Here is a 23,543-nt window from a genome sequence, read left to right as displayed (position 1 = left end):
ACCAACAACTGAATTTTGACGTGATGGCGTAGTAACTTCACCCTTAAAAATACAATTTGTATATTTCATGGACAATTCTACATATCTAACTATTGTCATCTCTGGACATCTGTACACCAAATATAAAAGCTGTCTGTCCAGGGGCTTTAAAAAGAAATATTTTTTAAGATTTTTTGACCAAAATGACAAAAATTGCTCCAAAACAGTAATATTTCCAATTTTGTCGTAATTTCAACAATTAGAAGGGTAACACCCTTGCAAACATCCAATCCAAATTTGAGAGCAATTGGGCTAGCGGTTTCAGAGAAGAAGAAATTTTACTTAAAATGAGAAAAATAACCAAAAAATTCAGCAAAAATACAAAATTCAAGATATCTTGACAATATTCATTAAACTGATTTTGATCAACCTTAGGAGCCTGTATACCAAATATCAAAGCTATCAGATTAGTAATTTTTGAATAAAAAAATTTTTGACCAAAAATTTGGAAAAATAGCCCCAAAATTACAAATATGAAAATTTCAATTCAATTTGTATACACTTGACTGAGGTCATCCTGAGGAACATGTATACCAACTTTCAAAGCAATCAGATGAGTGGTTTCAGAGAAAAACATTTTTTGACTAAAAACTGAAAAAACTACCCTGAAAAAATTTTCATCCCAAATTTAAACACCTACTTTAGAATGCCTAAAGGAACCTGCACACCAAGTTTCAACCCTATCTGACCAATGGTTACAGAGTTTTAGCAATTTGCAGGGTTTTTCCTTTTTTCCCCTCATTTGCATATTTTTGACACTGGCAAGTTCATTTGAACAAATTCACATCTCCACCCCTAGGTGCATCTGTACACCAAATACTAAGACAGTAGGTGCTGCGGTTTAGCTGTTTTTGATGTGGACGGACATACATACATACATACATACATACATACATACATACATACATACATACATACATACATACATACATACATACATACATACATACATACATACATACATACATACATGTACATACATGCAAACGGCATGCAAATGAACTGATTCAGCTTATACCATTACCTCACATTGGTATACCAATGTGAGCTAAAAAAACTGAAAAAGAACTGAAAAAAGGATACAGAATAACATGTTCTTCTCTGCAGACAAACGGATTATCAGCAAAACACAGGGTCTGAATTTGTGAGTGTTTCCTATTTATGTGTACATGACTCTAATGAATATGCTGCGTAAATTGATGACTTTAAAGCGTATTGCAAGCTGAAGTGATTAATCAATGCATTGTGACTATGAACAGACTTTTTCAATGAAACCAGTATGTTACATACAAATATGTTGTCTGAAGGCAGATTCAGCAATCTGTCTCTATATCCTGCTTCTGTATCTGGATAGACATTTCAATGGCCAACAACTCTCCCATTATTTTCTCACCTGCCACAGCCAATGTCAGCTGATCACCTTCACACAGATCGTAGACACGGAGCCAACAGTGTTGCCAGAAGTCACCGGATGCCCCCCAGAACTGCTGTAAATGCCATGTGATGGAATTGCGGGCCGCAATGAACACACACAGTGCTGTACCAGTTACAAAGAGATACTTCTTGATAGAGTCAAATGACTGGCTCAACCTGTCAGCCTGAAACAAAAATGTCAATGATGAAACATGTTGTGGTCTATGTTGAAATCACTCATAATAAACTTTTACATTATTCACTATATTATGAGTAAATTTCAGTGTGAAAATTCAGCGTAAGCACTTTGTCATCCTTGTTAAAATTTTCAAACTATTTTGGCCTGCCACATCCCTTGTAATGTGATTATAAAAAAAAGAAAGTATGTGCTACATTCAGATAGGTTTTTTATTTAATTACAGAAAATCAAATGATGCTACATTTGTCTTTTACTTAGAAAGTACAACTTAAAGAGTGTTGATACAACACCAGCATATATATCATACATGTATGTGTTTTTATTGAAACTGTTATGCTGCTTGCTTCATGCGTCAATGTACACCCACAACTGGCAAACTAGGCAATTGAGACACATTAGAGCATTCCACCTTGTCACATTAAAGTTTCGTACAGAGGACATACATTTAAATATATGCCATAAATACATGCATCTACATAATATACAAACACAGATGCCCTGATGATAGCATCAGTACTTAGTTTCAGGATACCTGTTAAAGACTACCAGGGTACTTAAAAATGCACAGATGTGACTTACAACTTTTACAAAATTTGTATTCTAAGAAAATCCACTTGATGTGTTTTACATTCACACATTAGCCCTGCACTTAACTTAATATACATCATGTAGCCTTATTGGACAAACATAGGTGTACGCAATACTTGTGGCTGATGGTTATTTACTGAGTTGTTTGTCAATTGTGTATTATCGAACAATGACACAGTTTATAGTGATATTGTACAATTGCAAGGAAACCAAAGTATGTGGGTAAGGGGGTGAAATAACAAACACAAATTTACCACAAAATCAATTTCCTTTTTCTGATAGTTTTCTCATACAAGATGCGCATTTATGTCACTGTGTTTGTGCACAAAGGGTACCATTTTACATCACCACATGATTCAGTGGTTGTAAGGAAGTACTTCATCTAATTAATGTAAAAGTCAAGGCTCAGTATTGCAACAGAATATTAAACTATGGAAAATTCTGCGAGAAAAGTTTTTTTTTTCCTTGAAAACTCAAAACCAAGAAATGCACAGCAAAGAATTTACTTGCTCTAGATTTGCCTGATACAATATGCTCCAATAGTAATAAAGTACTAGCATCCAATTTGCTGAGGTTTTCCTTTTTCTATTCTTCTTTTTTGTCAAGAACTGCATTTAGCTTAAATCTGTGAAGGTAAAAGTGCCAGTGCATCCACCGTATTAGGAACGGCCCAAAATGTTCATAGAAAAATAATTGACTGTAATCTGAAGATATAAATACCAGTACATTACAGATATCAGCCACTTGTGTGTCAGTAAAATTATGGAATTTATACATGTATTGTGAAACTATGATGTGAAACTATTGATTGTTATTGCTGTTTCACATAGAAATCTATTGCATGTGAAACTTGGTAGACTGTTTAACAATTGCAAATCTGTACCACAGATGTCTTCAAGCTCATAATATGAATATACAATCCATGCATTTTTAATATACTATAATGGTATGGCTACCAAGATCTGATATGTTCTTAATTAATGGACTACATGTTTGAGATACTGTCATCTTACTATGACATGTAATACTTATTCCTGGCCAGCAGGACAACATAACTTGACAATTTAGCTTAATACTTCTTTGCATATTATCAAGTGAGTTTGACCTAGCCATAAAGGACTTGCTGAAAATGTTACTGATGGTGGGCGTTGCCAATTTCAGAAAGAAGAACAGATATCTGAATTCAAAATGTTAAAATTTCTCAACTACATGTACCGGTATAATGTGATACAATGATAGTAAACTATATGCACACTTGTGGTAAATAATTTCAGATACATTTTTAAGATTTTTGTGACAGAAGGTGATGTTGCCCTGTAGAGATTAAACCTTTAAGTGTGCTTGTCCTTGTAGATCCATAATCACAGAGCACTATTGTCAGCTATCAGATATCACAAATGACAGTAATTATCAACCATTCATGGATTCATAGCCTTGCATGGGGAACAACACAACATTTACTGCTAGCCTGTCATGGTGAGACTGATGGAATATACAAATTTATGCCACCATGTACCGGTAAGTTGTAATGTTGTGTGAAATGTAAATCTCACATTAAATGTACACAGTGACTCATCCAAGCCATTAAAATAGAGACATTAGCACAGCCACACACTGAGTACATTTCTGTGTATGTGTGTGATTATTTACACGTAATTTTTACATCCGGCTGTCTCATAACAGTAATTAATTACAGATTTCATAAAAAGATTGGAAATTGCAGGAAATATTTTAACAGAAAACCTACATGTAAGTTGTAGCTCTTGTTTGTATGTGTGAAACAAATATACCTGCTAGCAAATAATGGCAATTATGGGCAAGCCCTTTCATTTTGACATTCTGAGCAGTTATTTTACATTTATCATATTAGGGTTTTATTGCGTAGAAATTCTGATGTCATAAACATACTACTATGCAATTCTTTGGTGCTAGTCGATACAGTCTCATTGAGTTTCAGTTTCTATCATGCACTTGTCAATTCCAGAATTTGACATGAATGAGACAAAATTCTACCTGTCAGCATAGTGCAGCCAACTTCCAAAGGGTCACCTGTACTGTTAAAAACAAATACTATACGTCATCTTGATCACTACTTACTATCTTTGTGGCGTTGACCATGAACATGGTGAGGGCTTCGACGTCTACACACAGACCCAGACAAGGTGTACCCTGACACCGATACTATGACATGCTTTGAACAGTGCCTTTACAAACTCATGAATTATTCAGTAGATCATTCCTTATGAGGAACTCTGCATGTTATCAAAACTCATGAATTATTCAAAACTGCCTTTCTCTATTTTAATATCCATTTAATATCAGCCAATGTGAATTTATTATTGCCAGAAAATATTTCTTTAAAGGCTTTGGGTAAAAGTTATGACTCTGTCAGTGTACAACAGACAAACCCTTCTCTTGACATTTATGGTTCATAAGGATATCAAAAATACACACATAGCCTGTAGTCTGTAGCATGGATGACCTATATTTAGGTGGCAAGGGTGAGCTTTGGAGTATTTGTGCTAATATTATGCTACGAATGTCTGAGTACGTGTGGGTCATGCCTGGCTACACAGAAGATATCCGTATACACTATGGGCTTTCTCAGATGGTTTTGTGGATCAGTCACTTTTCATTCACTTAAATTCACAGCACACTGTGGGTCAATGTACATTTGATGCTGACATGAAAGGCTGTGTGTACTCGCAACTCCTTTCAAGAACACGCCCTGAAGCATTAATAAACCAGAATAGGAAATGTGACATATTGATCCCTTCAATTGACACCTTTCATACTTCTACAAATGACATAAGACTAGTATAATGCTATTTCACATGTCATATATACACCAGGTTCTGTTTTACCTGGACAATGCTTGTCAGGACGTTGTCAGTTGATGAATTTTAGAGAATTTCACTTTAAAATATTGATGGCGTTTCTTCCTTATGCTGTATAAATTTCTGTAACACTCTGTGTGGATGCTGACTTTGTGAATAATTCAAAACTGCAAACAAAATATTACTGGTTGATACCTGCAAGTTTTTACAGCCCTAATATTGTGTGTCTCTGTAAAACAATCAATTTGGACAAAATCTTCTAGACAGCAAAAATCAGTTGTGGAAATTTTTGGAATGCAGCTGATATATGAAAAAAAGACAGCGATTTATAAGCCTTCACAGTTTCTTTAGCAAATGAATGTCTGAGAGACTGTAATATAGCACAAGCAGTTTTGTGTTACCCGGCACCGGACAATTTCACAGTAAATGTGTTGATACTTCTGAACAAAGTTATACAACAAACATGTCAAAATATTTGTGAGTTGCCACGGTTGCAATTGGTATCATGTGTGATTCGTCAGACAACTGTTTCACATGTATGAAGTAATTTTGCTGCTGCTTGAAACAGCATAAGACTTCAGCATGATACACGTATTGTTGGGTATCGAAAAAATATTACATACTTATTTCTGATATTCAAATAATGTCTTTTCTGAGCTGTTTTAAAATGTAATGCAGACGGAGTCAAATCAATACACATTTAATGTTGGTGGGAAGATTTATGGTAAATATCTAAAAATTAACAGATGAAATCTTGGTATTTTTAATTTGTATATGAATTCTGTCCATAAATGTGAATGAGACCTGAAGACACACAGTTGCAAACCATTTATGTCTGACTGAGCAAATGATTTTGGGAAGTGTTTAACATTATTATCAATGGATTCTACCATATAAATCACTGCAGCTGAGTTTTTGACTTTGTAAACAAAACAAAATTGTATGTCCTCTGTAGCATGAATTTGTACGGCCATCACAAAACGTCAAGATTCCATACCCACTATTCTGTTTTTTGAACAATGTAAGCATCAACAACGGCAAGTATTTGGATTGAGTCCTTTAAAATCGGGCCTTCATTATTCATGTAATGGACGCCATTTTATTTTCATGTATTGGCAAAAGCGTTGAACAGCAGGCAAACTTGGAACAGAAAGGTTAAGCACACAATGTTACTGGCATACAAAAGTGTGTGACGCCTGTTTAGGAATTTTTATCCCAGCTCTTGTGTTTGACATAGTCACAGGACCAGACGATTCAGAGGAATGAATTGTTTGGCATAAAGTCAACAATATTGTATTACAGCATGTGTATTTTTATACAGTCCAGCCATGCACAGCTTGGATGCTCAGAATAGGTTCATATCAAAATAGCAGGTCATATTCCACAGAAAGGCTTCAGAGAGTTATGTCATTGTATGTTTTTATTGACATTAGGGATTTAAGGTTATTTTTCACAACAGGAAATAACTTAATTTAATACACGTAATACCTCTTAATCTTATTGAAACTTCCACTTGCATTCACATTACACTGGAAAAATGATGAAAATTCTTAAAGTGTGTAAATTATTCAACAATAATACTATTAGTGAATAAACTACATTTTCGCTAAAACTTAGGAAGTTTATAAGGTAGATGTTCTTGATATAATTTAATAACATTTGTCAGTTAGGTGACTGAATAGCTTCATCAGTATAAGATGTACATCAAAAAAGATTGACCTAACTTATAAATGTCACAGTGCTATTTTAGGATGACATCTCCACATTACTAAAATTATTCTTGCTCTGAGCTAAAACTGCCCTGTGATACGAGTAGGAAGCTTTGGTGTTCAAGCGTTTTTAACTGGTATTTGTAAAAGATAATTTTGTCAATGGGATGGTAAAAGTTTTTTTGTTGTTATATTTTTTTTTTGAGGGGGGCGGTATTTTGTTCTCGAAAGTATGAATATTAAATAAGGATCAAACGAAACAAGGAAAACAAGCAGAGTTTGATAAATCCCTCCTACCGGTATTTAGAAGGAAGCGTTTTGTTCAAAAATTATCTTCCGGATACAGCAGTATTAATATTTGCCTATGACATGGCGTGACATTACCCGGTTTGTAAGTACTTCGTAAACAAATCTCAGATTTGAATATATACAATGCCAGGGTCACTTGGTGATGAGATCATGACAGTCACCATGACCTCTTAAAATTCAACAATGATGTACCATACTCCAAGTTCAAGAGTTACTTTGAAAAATAAATTCTTAAAGGATAAAATAATTACAGTGTTTCTCTGAGATTTAATTACTAATGATATACAATGTAATTACATAAGTATAGTGGAATTTGCCATGATGAGGACATACAATTACATACTTATACTCATTGTTCACAATGCCTTATGGTAATGGTTTCATGTTAACATTGGCCACTTTCACTACCCTTCTTTTTGAAAATGAGAAAGCTCTATCTCTATAGACCTCGAATTGTGCAGTTTGCCATAGATAATGGTATGATGTTGTGATTCACAGTCACATGACTAACCTGTGATTCTGGCACAGCGACAGCAGGCGGTGGTGCTGGTCGGCAGCTTGGTGTACACAGTTCCCGTTTACCCTCCATTGCCAGCACTGTGTGTCAAAATTACAAGAAGGACTTTATCAGTCTCTAAGATATATTTCCCCAACACTGCATATTTGTAGGACATGTTTTAATAAATTGCCTTTGGCTTTAACAAACACAGTCATGACATACCTGAAATATCTCATGATGTAATACAAGTAGGACACAACACATACCTTTTGATGACAGTCAGTCAGTTTTACTGTAAGCAATTTGAGTTTCACTAAGGTCACAACATAGCCTGTACACTGATGTCTTCCATGCTCTTGTGAGTTGAAAGGTCATCAATGCAATTTCAGCAAAACTGTTGGTATGCCATTGCAAATATGTGTTTATTTATTTGGATGCCATATTATAATTTCTTCATATCTATTTACACTCGGATTAATTTTTTTAATCCTTGATAGCATGAAGCAGGACTGAATGACAAAAACACAACTGTGACAACAGTTTCTGCTCTCAAGTGATTGTTTGCATACTTAAAGATCAATTAGCTGTAAGCTTGGTCATATTTTTATTTTGTTTGTTTCTGTGTATCATCTGCACTTTCTGGTTTGAATCCCTGAACCATGCAGAAATTCCTTATATTTAGCTCATAAATATACCCTATATGAGTATAATCTGCATTGTTATTGTTTAAATTCTAAGGTCCGGACTAGAACACATGTATCGACAATAACAATGGTCATTTCACATATACAGACTGTGTTGGCAAGCAAGACATCAGACATTGGTCATGATGATCGAATTATAGTAAAATTCTGTATTTGATACATTGTAACAGAGTAGTGAAAAATTAGTCAACAGTTACAGCTAATGTCCCTTTAAATAGGCATGTATTTCACTTACCAAAATGAGTGAGGGAAAAGGAAAATCATTGGGGAAAATCAGGAAACACAAACATCTATGTAATTACAAGATTACATTCCAGCTTCATACACCTACTGTAGATGAACATATACGGTATATAGCAAGAATTTTTGATGCAGAACGAAATCCATTCAGTTTTATTATTATAGTCAATCTAAAATTGCAGACATGTAAATTTGATAAAGAACTTCCTTGTTTTTTAGTGGAAGCTGAGTCGTAAGTAGCTTAACTGAAATCTGATCTATAATACTATTTTCAACCATTCGTTGATTCTTGAAGACTCTTTAATACTGTGAAATAAAATCAAGCCTCTGAGAGAATACACCTTTTTGCAGTATAGTAGAGTTTCACCCATGTACATTCCTGATGATGACCAGTAACCTTTCAAGGTCGGATTTGTTGTGATGCCTGAGAAGACATTGATTTTGAAGAGGAGCAGTTTTATAGGTAACCAAACAATCTTTTCAAAGTGATGAGGTAATGATAAATAAAACAGCTTTACTGACTGTATGATAGTGTTTGTTGGCCCTAAATTTTTAGCACACCCAAAGCGCCCTCATGCTGCTGTATTGCACTGGGCTGAAAAATTCCTATACATGATACACAGTCAACAGATAATTTATTCAAAGCCCAATGGTGGAAGATGAAGCATATACATCTCCATACTGATATTGTCTCTGTTGTGTTTATGCAAAACTAGGATATTCCTCCCTTGGCAATCAACAGGCAGTTTACTGACGATACAGTTTGATCAATGTGCATGTTGAATAAACATCACTTTGCCAGTGGTATGTACTAGTACCCAGTGAAAAAAATCACTGACCTATGACCTACTGACCTACAAAACATCAAAACATGGTCATATATGGGTGCTTCTCCATCTCTGACCCTGTACCACAGTAAAGTACCTGTACACTGTGTAATTCTTTCAGGCAAAGGCTCTCACAGGCCTTACACTGACGATGCAGTATTGTCCTATTTACTTCCAGTTCCTAACAATTTTGGCTATTAATTGGCTGTAACTTGGTCTGAGAGAGATGGCATTAGGCATTGTGTCAGCTTCACGATATAGGACTGCTTTGTACAGCAAGACCATTGAATTATCTTTTTCCAGCATGTATGGCAGCATCAACAGAGCTGTGACAGAGGTGGACGATAGCCTAGCTACTGCTCTACATGCAGATCTGTCTGTTCATGTACTGTCTGTTACCTTTGCGAACAGTCATGTCAGTAACAACTGACATACAGATTGTTATGTAGGTCATTTCCCCCACACTCATCATGACCTGAGTTCAATTAGTCTAGAACATTCTCAAGGTCACTGCCCTTAATGACCTCACAACCTTGAATTCAATTAGTCATGTTTGGAATGTTCTGGAAAGTTGATTAGTTGTGTAAGAGAGATAATTTTAGAACAGTAATTAGCATGTCAATAAAAGTTCTAGATTGTCTTATATGCCTTTATAAAAGGGACGTGCTCAGCTTCCAGTCAGACTTTTGGGATCGTGTCTCTTGTGTGTTACTAAACTCCAGCAGTAATCATTCTCAAGACCTTTCAAGACCTTCACTGCCAACGCTGGATTTATACTGTGGACTTTGTGCAGTTTCAAGCCTGCAAGCCAAAGGCTGTTCATTCATCCGACTGACTGTTACAACTCTGAGACTGGAGCTCTGCCGTCCCAGCTGAGATAAGTAGTCTGTACACTTTAAAGCTTGTATCCTATCCTAACTTAGCAATTAGTTTTATTTTCGTAATAAATTTTGTTTAAACGTTAACTGCTGAGTTCACCCTTTTGTTCGTTTTCTCTGCACGTAACAAATTGGGGGCTCGTCCGGGAGACGAATATTTGAGCCGTTTGACAACATTTTGCCAGCCTTTTCAAAACTACTGTACACTGTGAACTCAGCCAAATCCAATCATGGCGGAATTTAAACCAGACGAATTTATGGATGACCTTGATCAGGACGCATTTGATTCCCTCAAAAAAGACAACCTCATTGCACTGGCCAATGTCCTTAAAGTAGATGTCAAAAGATCTATGCGCAAGAGGGAATACAGTACCGTATTGCCAAACATCTAGTTGATTTAGGCCAATTTGAGGAATCCACCTTGAAAGATTATGAGCCCGAGTCTACCTTTGAACTAAGAAAATTAGAATTAGAAATGCAGACAAATTTGGAGATCAAGAAACTAGAATTACAAATGAGAGAAAAAGAATTACAAATGGAAAAAGAGAGACAGGCAGATTTGGAGCTTAAGAAATTGGAATTAGAAAAGGAAATGAAAGAAAAAGAATTGCAAATGGAAGAAAGACAGAAAGAAAAAGAAAGGCAGGAAAGATTAGAAATGGAAGAAAGACAGAGAGAAAAAGAATTGCGATTAGAAGAACAGCGATTACAGGTAGAAATAAAACGTTTAGAGCTTGGACAGTCAGGAAAATTCTTCCCTTCGGACAAGTTTGACATCACTAAGCATTTCAGGTTAGTTCCCCCTTTCCAAGAAAAGGATGTTGATAAATATTTCCTTCATTTTGAGAAAATTGCTCAGAGTCTGAATTGGCCTAAGGAGTCCTGGTCTATGCTTTTGCAGAGTGCTTGGTGGGTAAAGCCAGAGAAATTTACATTCAGTTGTCAGTAGAGCAGGCTTCAGATTATGATTCTGTGAAGGAATTAATTCTCAAGGGTTATGAGTTGGTGCCTGAAGCGTACCGTCAGAAATTTAGGGATTGTGAGAAGGCGAAAGACCAAACTTATGTTGAATTTGCTCGAACAAAAGAACAACTGTTTGATCGTTGGTGTTCTTCTGAAAAGGTCAGTCAGAATTATGACAAATTACGACAACTTGTTTTGATTGAGGAATTTAAAAGGTGCATTCGGAGTGACATCAAGACGTTTATCAATGAACAAAAGGCAGATACATTGGAGGTTGCTGCACGTTTGGCCGATGATTACTCATTGACCCACAAATCTTCATTTCTCAGCAAACCATCCCAGTCCTTTTCATACAGAAACAATGCAGGTAAATTTAACTCCTCCTTTTCATCCAAGAATTTCTCAAAGGAGAGTAGGAAATCAAATGACAGCAGTTCACACAGTTCAAGTAACACTCCCACATCATCAGATCCCAAGTCTCAATCTCCTTCTGACAAACAGTTTGGTACACTTTCTTGTAATTATTGTAAGAAAGACGGCCATTTAATGTCAGAGTGTTTCAAATTGAAAAGAAAACGTGAAGGTCAAAGTGGTCAAAGTGGATCTAAGCCAACCGGCTTTATTTCTTCATCAACTCAATTAGAGTCTAATAATGTGTGCAACACATTTTCTGAGGTTAAACCCCTCTTATCCCCAATTAATGAGGTCAAGGTCAATTCTTCTCAAGATAGCATTATGGGTATTTTCGAACCATTTATTCATGATGGTTTTATATCACTTTCTAGTGATTTTTCTTCCGCTACCCCTGTCAAAATTTTAAGAGATACCGGGGCTTCCCAGTCTCTTTGTTGGCAGATACCCTGCCGTTTTCTGAAAAGTCATTTTCAGGTTCTAAAGTTCTTATTAAGGGGGTAGATTGTAATGACTACATTCCTGTTCCTCTCCATAATGTCTATTTGTCTTCGGACTTTGTTTCTGGACCTGTGGCTTTAGGTATTAGGCCTTTTTTTTGCCTTTTGAAGGGATTCACCTTCTTCTTGGAAACGACCTTGCTGGGGACAAGGTCATTACTAATCCACTTGTGACTGATAATCCTAGTTTAGAGCAGGATCCAGAGCCAATTGAACAAGAGATACCCGATTTATTTCCTTCATGTGCCATTACTCGAGCCATGTCAAAGAAAACTTCCGAGAATCAAAATACTCTCAAAAATAATGTCACAGATGTTGACTTAAATGACACCTTTCTCAGTCAGGTGTTTGACACGGATCATTCCGTTATCCCTCGTGGATTTGAAACTTCCAGTAAAACTTCTGCTGACCAAAGTCAGACATTTTCTAGATCAAATCTCATTGCAGAACAACACAAAGACCCAGATATTTTGTCTTTGTTTGACAGGGTAGATGATGAAGGTAAAACTTCAGATAGCTCTGTTTCCTATTATACAAAATCTGGTATTCTCATGCGTAAATGGAGACCTCCAGATGTTTTGGTTGATGACGATTGGGCTATAAAACATCAAATTGTGGTTCCAAAGCCCTATCGTGCTGAAATATTGCGCCTGGCCCATGAAACGCCCTGGGCTGGTCACTTAGGAGTCAGGAAAACTTATCATAAAATTCTCAGTCACTTTTATTGGCCTAATCTCAGGCAGGATGTAGCACATTTCTGTAAAACTTGTCACACATGTCAAATGGTAGGAAAGCCAAAGAGAAAGCCAAATCAGACCATTCCAAAGGCCCCTTTACAGCCAATTCCTGCATTTCAAGAACCATTTAGTAGGATACTAATAGACTGTGTTGGGCCCCTACCAAAAACAAGATCAGGAAATGAGTACATGCTGACAATAATGTGTACATCAACTCGGTTCCCAGAAGCCATACCACTGAGAAATATAAAGACAAAGACTATAGTGAAAGCTTTAGTCAAATTTTTCACTTTATTGGCCTCCCTAAATGTGTCCAGTCCGATCAAGGCTCCAACTTTATGTCTGGTATTTTTCAACAAGTAATGGATCAGCTAGGCATTAAACAGTATAGGTCATCCGCCTATCATCCAGAAAGTCAGGGTGCTCTTGAGCGATTTCATCAAACTTTGAAAACATGATTAGGACTTACTGTTTTGACACAGAGAAACAGTGGGATGAAGGAATTCATTTTTTGCTCTTTGCTGTTAGAGAGTCAATTCAGGAGTCTCTTGGTTTTAGCCCATTTGAGCTTGTATTTGGACATACAGTCCGTGGCCCACTTAAGCTCGTTAAAGAGAAATTCCTATCAGACGATGATGATTGTCTGAATATTTTGCAATATGTGTCAGATTTTCGTACAAAACTCTCTAAAGCATGTGAATTAGCCAGAGAAAATCTTGAGTCATCTCAGCAGTCAATGAAAACCAAATATGATAAAAGCACCTCAAAACGGAAGTTTGAACCAGGTCAAAAAGTTCTTGTTCTACTTCCAATTCCTGGCAAACCACTCCATGCTCGTTACTTTGGGCCATATCTAATTGATAAGAAATTGAGTGATTTAAATTACATCATAATAACACCTGACAGGCGAAAACAAAAACAGCTATGTCACATAAATATGCTTAAGCCATATTTGGATAGGGATAATCCTACTATAACTCAGCCTGTCAGTGCAGTCAGTTCAAACCATTATGAAGATAGTGATACTGAAACTGACTTGAGTGAAAATACTCTAAACTCAAAGCTGGGCTCGGTCAAGCTTCAGAACTCAGAAATCCTGGAGAAGCTGGAGTCTACAAAGTTGGCACACCTCCAGCCAGAACAACAACAACAGGTGAAAGAACTGCTCCACGAATATAAACACCTATTTCAAGATGTTCCAACAAGGACAAACATCATCTATCACAACGAAGATGTCTGCGACAGTAATCCAGTGGAACACCATCCAGACGGACTGAATCCTGCAAAAGCGGAATATCTCCAGGAGGAAGCAAAGTATTTGCCGAACAATGACTTTATAGAACTCAATAAAAATAACCGGACTTTGCCATGCATACTTTATGCCAAATTCAGTGCCATTTCAAGTTTTCCAATACCAAATTGCAAGAGGATAGTCATGGGACAGATCATCCTGTTTGCTATTTTCCACACAAATTTAACAAATCCCAGAGAAACTACTCTACAATTGAAAAAGAGTGTTTATCTTTGATATTAGCTTTACAGCATTTTGAAGTTTATGTTACTTCTTCAAATCAGCCAATAGTGGTTTATATTGATCACAACCCTCTTGTTTTTCTGCAGAAATTTAAAGGCAAAAATCAGAGATTGCTAAGATGGAGTTTAATGTTACAGGAGTTTAATCTTGACATTAGACATATCAAAGGCAGAGACAATTTAATTGCAGACTGTCTCTCTCGTATTTAGAAATTATTGTTATTCACTTTCAAGAAATTTTATTGTTGTTCACTTTCAAGAAATTTTACTTTAGAGTAAAACAAAATTTGAGTACTTAAATCCTTTTCAAGATAACATTTGTAAAAGAAAGATTTTTCTTTGAAAAATTTTCGTTTTTTGAAGAGGGGGTGTGTTATGTAGGTCATTTCCCCCACACTCATCATGACCTGAGTTCAATTAGTCTAGAACATTCTCAAGGTCACTGCCCTTAATGACCTCACAACCTTGAATTCAATTAGTCATGTTTGGAATGTTCTGGAAAGTTGATTAGTTGTGTAAGAGAGATAATTTTAGAACAGTAATTAGCATGTCAATAAAAGTTCTAGATTGTTCTTATATGCCTTTATAAAAGGGACGTGCTCAGCTTCCAGTCAGACTTTTGGGATCGTGTCTCTTGTGTGTTACTAAACTCCAGCAGTAATCATTCTCAAGACCTTTCAAGACCTTCACTGCCAACGCTGGATTTATACTGTGGACTTTGTGCAGTTTCAAGCCTGCAAGCCAAAGGACTGTTCATTCATCCGACTGACTGTTACAACTCTGAGACTGGAGCTCTGCCGTCCCAGCTGAGATAAGTAGTCTGTACACTTTAAAGCTTGTATCCTATCCCTAACTTAGCAATTAGTTTTATTTTCGTAATAAATTTTGTTTAAACGTTAACTGCTGAGTTCACCCTTTGTTCGTTTTCTCTGCACGTAACAAGATCTGCAATGCCTTGGTGTGTGGTATAGATATCATACTCCATACAGCAGCATCACTGAGTTGAAATACTGAGTAGCAATGGTTTTAGTGTGATTTTCCACTTCTAAATTCTAAAACAATTTCAATTGCAGTTAGCATTCACCTTTTCCTTCTTATGGGGATATTTGCTGATTGTCCCATGTCCAGTTTCCATGGCTGTGTTTTTGTTTTGCATATGTTGCTAGCAAAGCACCCAAATGTACCGGTAGGTCAAACATAGTGGACAAGAAATGGGCTGCAAACATTCCTGCAGAACAATGCCACAATTGTATATGCTTTTTGTGTACCATCGGTCATTGGAGCACGGTTACGGTTACGCTAGAGTAACCGTTGTTGGAGGCTTCAGTCATTGAAACTGCTACACACATCAGGATTATATTTAAATTTGAGGGAGTGCTTATCAAGAATACTAAGCTTCTATGGTTTTATGATAGAAATTAATTCACTGATCTTATAGCATACCAACACTTTTCAACCTTTATTCTCTTTAACTTTTGATAATTTTTTAGCAACAGTGATCAACTCACTTCAGCATAATACATGCATATAGTCCCCCTGCCTTTAACAGCTTCGCCAGCCAATAGTTTCTTCGGGCAGAGTTGGTTAGGACGACTATGCTTCTCCAACCTAACCAGGGCATATGGACTGGACACTGAATCCCCAAATAAATATTATATAGTAAGCCTTTGGATCATTGCTGCATACTTTACTTGTATAATTACTGAACGCTATATGTTGAATCAATCTTCTCAAAATTGAAATAACTTTTGAAAGTGTCAATGATTTTCAAATTTCCATATTAAAGTCAACCACACCCACCCCACCCTACCCTACCCCATTCCCGGTAAAGGTTTTGGATTGGATAGCCAGACGGCATTAGGACTGATTTTGGTTTTCACAATGACATCTCACGTCATTCAGTGAAAATCTGCTGAACGATTATTGATCTCGTTATATAATCGGCATGACCTTTAGTACATGTGATCTGTCATTGATGTCATGTGTAAACCACAACAGTAGCATTGAGCTTGCGAGGTACACGCACTTTCACTGCTTATCCTCGGTACCACTATGCATACCACAGTCACAGCCCGTGCATCGTACTCGTCAGCTGTGTAAAATCAATTGATGGGCTGCGTTCCTGGTCTCCGTCTAAATACAGCGCGGCAGACCGTGCCATCCAAGCCATGACAACTCCGAAATACGGGCCTCTCCCGGTTCACTTATGAAACCTTTGCCAAGCAACAAAGCCGTGCGTCATACTGTGCGCGAATGTGAATATAACTGTTGTAGGATGTAAACAAAGATTGCAATTAAAGAGCTTTGGGAACGATTCTGAGTGTGTCCTCGATAAATCGCAGAACATTCATTCACGGAGAAAAGTTGTTGGACATTTAACAATATGTAAATTCGTCGTCTTTACTGTCGTCTAATCGATTTTAGAGTAATGATTCGTACAATCGTACGAGTTGTGTGATTTTGCGCCGAAGCTAAACGACGTCTAAGACGTCAGAAAACTGGAAATTTTATCTACATGCATAGACGGTAGAGTGGAAAAGGTACAGTTTATGAATTCATTCAGACTAGCGCTATTAATTTACGGCACGTACTACTTCTATACTTTAGAGCGCAGGGGATGTCGGATCAAATCTTACGACAACCCAAACCTCGAGGTACAATTTTCGAACGATGTTTACAAACAATACATCGGCATTTGTACCTTGGACTCGACCGGCCACTCGACCTCGCGGCAGCCGACCCGGTTTCTACATTATTGTCGCGAGAAGTATTTGTCGATGTCGCAAACATGCAAGTGATGTGAGACAGAATCATTTACCTGCTGTATTCTTGGAATTTGGCTGCGCTGGTGGTGTTTTCCGATTTTTCCGAGTATTACTGGAATGTTATAACGTCACTCGATCTCGCTGAATCGACCTTTACGGCTGGCGGACGGCTGACCCCACGGCCCTAGTTTCAGACTCCTTAAGTTGGTGCAAATAATTGCCATCTACCAATCAAATCTCGAGCCCTGGAGGTACCGCGCTCAAATACAGCATTTTTATCGAGTGCTGCTCCTCCTCAGAAAGGAAAGGAAACCCGGATGAAAGACTAACTCGATATAGTGATATCAATGTTTCATAATTACGATAATTATGAAAACAATATCATATTTAGACTATTTATTTCCAGTTCGCCTGTGCCCAGTTTGAAAAATTTAACCAGAAGTGTTTTAAGTGTAATACTCTCACGTATTTCAAACAGAAATGAAGTTTTGTAGTTTATTCAACATTTCTCACCATGAGAACTACGGGAAATTTTTCGCGACGAGAAATTTTCGCGATATCTACAAAGGCGACTATTTCGCGACAATTAATTTCGCGTTCTCTCTTCTCCAAAAATCATTCTATTGTACATTTTTTGTCACATTTGTAGCAGGATTCTTAGCCACAAACCATGACGTCGAGACCCGTTCAAACAAACTAGTGCAACACCCTTTCAAAACTGTTGCAAAATCACGTTAATCTACTAAACCGCAGCCATTTTAATCGTTCAACTGCTCTTTCAAAACTGAAAATATTGTGTTGTGAGTGCGTTTGACTAGTGTTTACTGTCGGTAACTCTTTTTGGAGGATGTGTTGGCCCTGAAAAGGGCCGTTTGGTTTGTGCCTTTAGGCTTCTTTTACAGGACGTGGTATTGAAATTGAGAATCTCGGAGGATGTCCTCAACCATTTCAACCACACTTTCGTCAGCATAGAAACCAACGTTACATTGTTGTGCAACGCCAACTCTTCGTGAATGGTAGTATGCATTCTTCTTTGGTTTCAAATAAACCTTGCCATTTGGAAATCGTGCGTCGATTATTGTTGCCATTACTTTCGCCGCATCTCTTTTTAGACTGCCTACTTTCATACCGCCCGATGTAACTGCAACAGCATTTTTGTCGAACCGGTTTTTGGCATCACGAGTGACTTCATAAATCTCGCCAACTCCGAGGGGTCGACCACTGCAATAGTGTGGCATGCCAACTGCAAGCAAGCCACGGACGATAACTTTCTTCGACGGCATACTGGTAGCGTTGACGAGACAGTTGTACTCAATAAACTGATAGCTTTGCTGCGATTACGAACTTATTTAAACGTTTTTTGACCAATCAGAAATGATCTATTGTTGTAATGTGTTAAAAAATCCCCTGTGGTTTCGGCAGTTAACAAGTCACATGACTACGCCTGGGACACAATACAATGACGGACAGTGTGAATGCTTGCAAAATGATACAACACGCTTGTGAATGTGGGACAATTTCATTGGATGTTCTAAAATGGATCGTCACTTCGGCAGTTTTTCTTCTCACTGTTTGAGCGTGCCGACAAAAACCAGTGTTCGATACCTCGTTATTAAAGTATCCAAGTGCAAAGAAGAGAAATTGTGTTAATTGATACGGCAAATTACAAGTACAATGATGTGATAGCAAGAGCAAAGATGCCGCCCGTGCACAATAGGCGGTACATCAGAAGGCGATAAATCACAGCTTGTGAAGCTCACAGAAAAAAAAATGATTGCACGAATTGGCTGTCCAAATCTCCTTACCGTTCAGATTTGAATTAAATCAGTGTACGCATGTTGTGTTACACCAAGAAGACGGACGTGTAAGTTCAGTGTGCTTCCAAATTAACAAAATTGGTGTGGATTACTGTCACTTTCTAAACAATACAGTATTCGTAGTGTTACTCTGACCGTTACCCGGCGGTGGCAGTCTCTGGAGGGGGTACCCACGCTCGTTAGCAGAGTTTGAAATGTACCCCTTTTCCCATAATTTTTCTCTGAAAAACACCCCTTTTTTGGGAAAATCTGGGAGAAAATCACTGCGAAAAACACCCCATTTTTTCCGATATCTGGGAGATTTTACCTAATTGTTTACCATCACAGGGACGGTCACTGGATTTTTAAACCGCCAGAACTTATTAAATTTTAATCGAACTGATTTGAGGGGTGGGCACGTAGTTACAATCACCCTCACGATGTGATGTACGGTTCTCCCGGGACGGTTCTGGATCATGGCTTGGGGGGACCGCTGCTGGGTTTTACTCTCTCGAGTGAGAAAGCGTCTTGGGAGAAGAACCAGACCTATTCTCGGAGGGTGATCTGAAAAAGTACCCCTTTTTCTCGATTTTACGGACCTAGATGTCTCCGTGATGTCTGACGAAACTCATCCCCTTTTCCGCAAAATTTCTAACGAGCGTGCGTACCCGGCTGCTCCGAGACTGCCACCACCGGGGACCGTTACTAATCAATTGGGCAATACTGTTCTTATTCTCTTCCTACCTCCATGATTAACCCAATGAAAGGGACAGAATTTGTCCTTTTAGGGACACCATAAACGCTACACATAAAAATGCGTTTGAAAATGTGCCACTAACCCCAAAACACAGATTTATGGTAACCGTACACTTGAGCAATGTTTCAGGGGCGAGTGTTATATAAAGTTTGCAACTTGCAAAGTCGCACATTACTAATCTTGGGCGTGAGCAATTTAGGCAACATCAATCATCCAGTTAATAGCGACACAAACAAAGAGAAGCATTCTGGACTTTTGCTTTCACTTTGTTCCGACATTGTGTTGCGCGGTTGTTGAAAGTTCTTTTTTGAATAAATTAATGTTCATAGTTTGATCGAGTGTTAATGTTCCTTTGATTTTGCGGGATAGTCAATGAATTTCGGCAGATCAAACATAAAAATGGCATATAAGCTTATGAATTTCTTCAGAAATCTCAGTTGTCCACTGATCACTGTAGTGAATACAACTTGTCTACAACATGTGGCGTTACGTTATTCGCAACCCATCAACTCCGACCAAGCCTGGTCTTCCAGATCCAGAGAAGTCAGAAAATCCTGCTGCGACTTTGAAAGCCAACGAAGAAGTTTCGAAGGTGTTGTCGGAACTGAACTCAAATGGTTTGAAGAGAAAGAGGGGCCAGTACGAATACTACAGTGCCGAGCTACGCGCAGAAATTGGCAAGTTTGCAGCTGAAAATGGCAATGCCAGAGCAGTCCGTCACTACACAGCATCCCTCGGCAGGAAAATAAGCGAAAGTACAGTCCGATCGATGAAGTCTGCTTACATCAAAGAAAAGAAGAAAGCCGGCCCACAACCAGTGAACTCTCTTCCACATGCCAAACGTGGTCGACCACTCCTGTTGGGTGAGCTTGACGAACGTGTTAAGTCTTACATAAACGGGGTGAGAGACTCGGGCGGCATCGTCAATAGAAACATCGTACTTGCTGGTGCCCGTGGTATCGTCATGCAGCACGACCGAAGTTTGCTCAGCGATTTTGGTGGTCCCATCGCTTTAACCCGCGTTTGGTCAGAATCTCTTCTTACTCGAATGGGTTTTGTCAAACGCAAAGGTACGAAGGCAGCCAGAAAACTACCAGAGAATTTCCCTGAGGTGAAGAGGCAGTTCCTTCAACGCATCGTTGATGTTGTCTCCACAGAAGCCATCCCTCCAGAGCTTGTGCTTAACTTCGATCAATCTGGTATCCATATCGTACCCGTCAGTTCATGGACACTGGCTAAGGCGGGTGAAAGTCAAGTACCCATCATCGGTCTCGAAGACAAGCGAGAAATAACAGCGTTATTTACTGTGTCACTCAACGGCGACCTCCTCCCAGTTCAACTACTGTACAAAGGCAAAACCAACAACTGTCATCCGAACTTTAATTTCCCGAATGACTGGGATGTCCACCATACTCCTAATCACTGGAGTAACGAAGAGTCAATGTGCCGTTACGCTGACAACATCCTGATTCCATATGTACAGCAAGTCCGTCATCGTCTCAGCCTCCCCGACGAACAGAATGCAGTTGCAATTTTTGACGTGTTCAGAGCTCATCAGAGTGAGAGATTTCTTACCAAGCTTCACAACGCCGGCATCGCAACAGTTTTCGTCCCAGCCAACTGCACATCTGAACTACAGCCTCTCGACCTCACCTTCAACAGCAAGTTCAAAGAGTACCTGAAAGAGGAATTCAGCAAATGGTATGCCAGCAATGTTTCCCGTGCCCTTGATCGAAACGACGACATCAGCAACGTCAGCGTAGATCTTCGTTTGTCAACCATCAAGCCACTACACGCCAACTGGTTCTTGACAGCTTTCGAGAAGCTTCGCAACCAACGAGACACCATTGTCGCCGGGTTCATCCAATCTTCAATTAAAGCTGCCATCGACGAAATCCAAGTTTAAATCAACGAACTGAACTTTTACTATAATTTGATACAACTTCTGCTTTCAATTTCTTTCGGTATTTCTTTGATTTCAAATGTGTGTTTTTTTAATGATTTTGTAAAAAGTAATATTTGATGTGAATTATTAAATATTTCATTGTTGTTTTTACTGAACTGAAACTTTGTGTCGTCACCGTATTTCCTTTGGTAAGCGTGCGTGTGTGTGTGTATGTGTGTGTTTGCGAGAGTGTGAATAGAGCCAAGCCGCGTGTTGCATTTTCAGTAAACCACACATTGTTCTAAAAAAAATTCGCGACTGTTTATTTTCGCGTTTTTTTGGCCCGCGCGAAGTTCGCGAAAATTTCTCGTTCGCGAAAATTTCCCGGTTTACAGTATCTCCAGAGGCTGTCATCAACTGGAAAACTTGACATCAATGTTATTACTGTACTTTAATGTAATGCCTTTATTATTAGTCTTTATACTAGAATAAAAAGGGTCAAGGTTTTGGTATTATTGTGAAAATCAAAAATTTAACCCTTTGGAAGCTAATTTTCCCACCACAATTTTAGTGCAACATTTTACCACTTTTTATGGATTTTTCTGTATTTGTTTAATAATTTTGGAGCAAATGGACATCACATTTAATAAACTACAGTTTTTTATCAAAATTTGGCAAAAATCTGAAAAAATTTGATTATGGTATATTCTGTAAAGGTGACAAAAATTGACTTTGGTGTTCAAAGGATTGAGAAAATGCCTACAAAGCCAAAAGTTAACTAGTAAGGATTGATCCTTTGTGAATGCAAGTTTTTATGTGACTGCAAGATGATTTAGCAGAATCAATGATAAAACTCTCCCCAACCGGAAAGATATGGAATAAAACCACAGAAAAATAACTATAAGAAATATCAAGACGATCAATGAGTTAAAATGATATAATTCTCAAAATTTAGTACTAAATAACAATAAACTACTGAAATCAAATGTAATGGCTAAGATCTCCAATAAATCTACAATAAACCACCATTCTAATTAAAAGTTTCTTACTAAAAGAGTACTCTATAGTCAATTTCATGTGGCTTTTGTGAGGTAGTTTAATTTTCCCAACATGAGCGATGAAGAACTCTCAAATCACTACAACAAACATACATGTGATTTGTTTTCAAAAGTCATGTTCTTGAGGCTATATAGGAAAGACTATGAATATGTCTGCTATCAAATAGTTTTCATCATAGGTTTACAAAAGCCTCATGGTACTGTCAAAACTTTTTCTTTAGAAATCTTTACACATTTATTTCCATGATACATTCCTTTGAATATATCCATTTCTAAAATATTCAGTTCAGCATGCACATCCCTTGCCATCATGGCTTCCTTGCAGAACTATTACTTTATAAAAACTTACCTAGTACACTTTGTTGGAGCATAAGATTTTAAGTAGAAGGGAGATCTAAGACTACATACCAGAAAGCCACTTCCCTACTTGGTTATCAGAGGACTAATTTCTATGTCAACATTTGCAAACAGATTATCTTAAGTGAGTTGTCACAGACCTGACATTCCCATCATAGCAACAGCTGGATAAGATAAACATAACAATGGAACATTAACGTCTTATGTTTGTCACCAAAGTTGGTCAGGCAAGGACCCGAGTATCAGGTAACATTGATCCCCAGGATCATGTTCGTTCTGGTATGTAAGAGGATTATGGGTGTCATAGCCTTTTGTTTTTCATTGACATTGGCATCTAGTTAGGGAGTGTCCAGAATTTACTTTCAGGGGGCCTGGAGGATTTTCATGGGGGGGGGGCACCCGTTTTCCACAAGAAAAATTAGGGGGGGGGGCAGACAAAAATACCAAAATCTTTTAGGGGGCTACAGAAAAAACATATCAATTAAATATTTCCCCAGAAGTCCTGATCTATAGAATTAGGTGCGGCTGTCAAAAATAAC

At 37.9% G+C, this 23,543-nt stretch overlaps 1 protein-coding gene across 2 annotated transcripts in view; it reads right to left on the bottom strand.

The window, feature by feature from the left end:
* LOC139130823 (fatty acid hydroxylase domain-containing protein 2-like) overlaps positions 1-17,317 on the bottom strand; it is a 28,251-nt gene extending 10,934 nt beyond the window's left edge. The window contains exons 1-3 of one of the 2 annotated variants that reach the window (XM_070696618.1): positions 17,205-17,317; positions 7,606-7,691; positions 1,433-1,637 (exon numbers count right to left, since the gene is read on the bottom strand). In XM_070696618.1, the coding sequence (XP_070552719.1) occupies positions 1,433-1,637; positions 7,606-7,683 (283 nt within the window). In that variant the 5' untranslated portion in view covers positions 7,684-7,691; positions 17,205-17,317. Of the gene's footprint in view, positions 1-1,432; positions 1,638-4,336; positions 4,454-7,605; positions 7,692-17,204 lie in introns of those variants that run through there. The other variant, XM_070696619.1, reaches the window with a different exon arrangement.
* Positions 17,318-23,543: the final 6,226 nt, after the last annotated feature.

This window comes from Ptychodera flava, chromosome 4 (assembly GCF_041260155.1).
Source record: "Ptychodera flava strain L36383 chromosome 4, AS_Pfla_20210202, whole genome shotgun sequence".
NCBI classification, from domain to species: Eukaryota; Metazoa; Hemichordata; class Enteropneusta; family Ptychoderidae; genus Ptychodera; species Ptychodera flava.
This window is presented reverse-complemented; position numbering and strand designations above follow the sequence as displayed.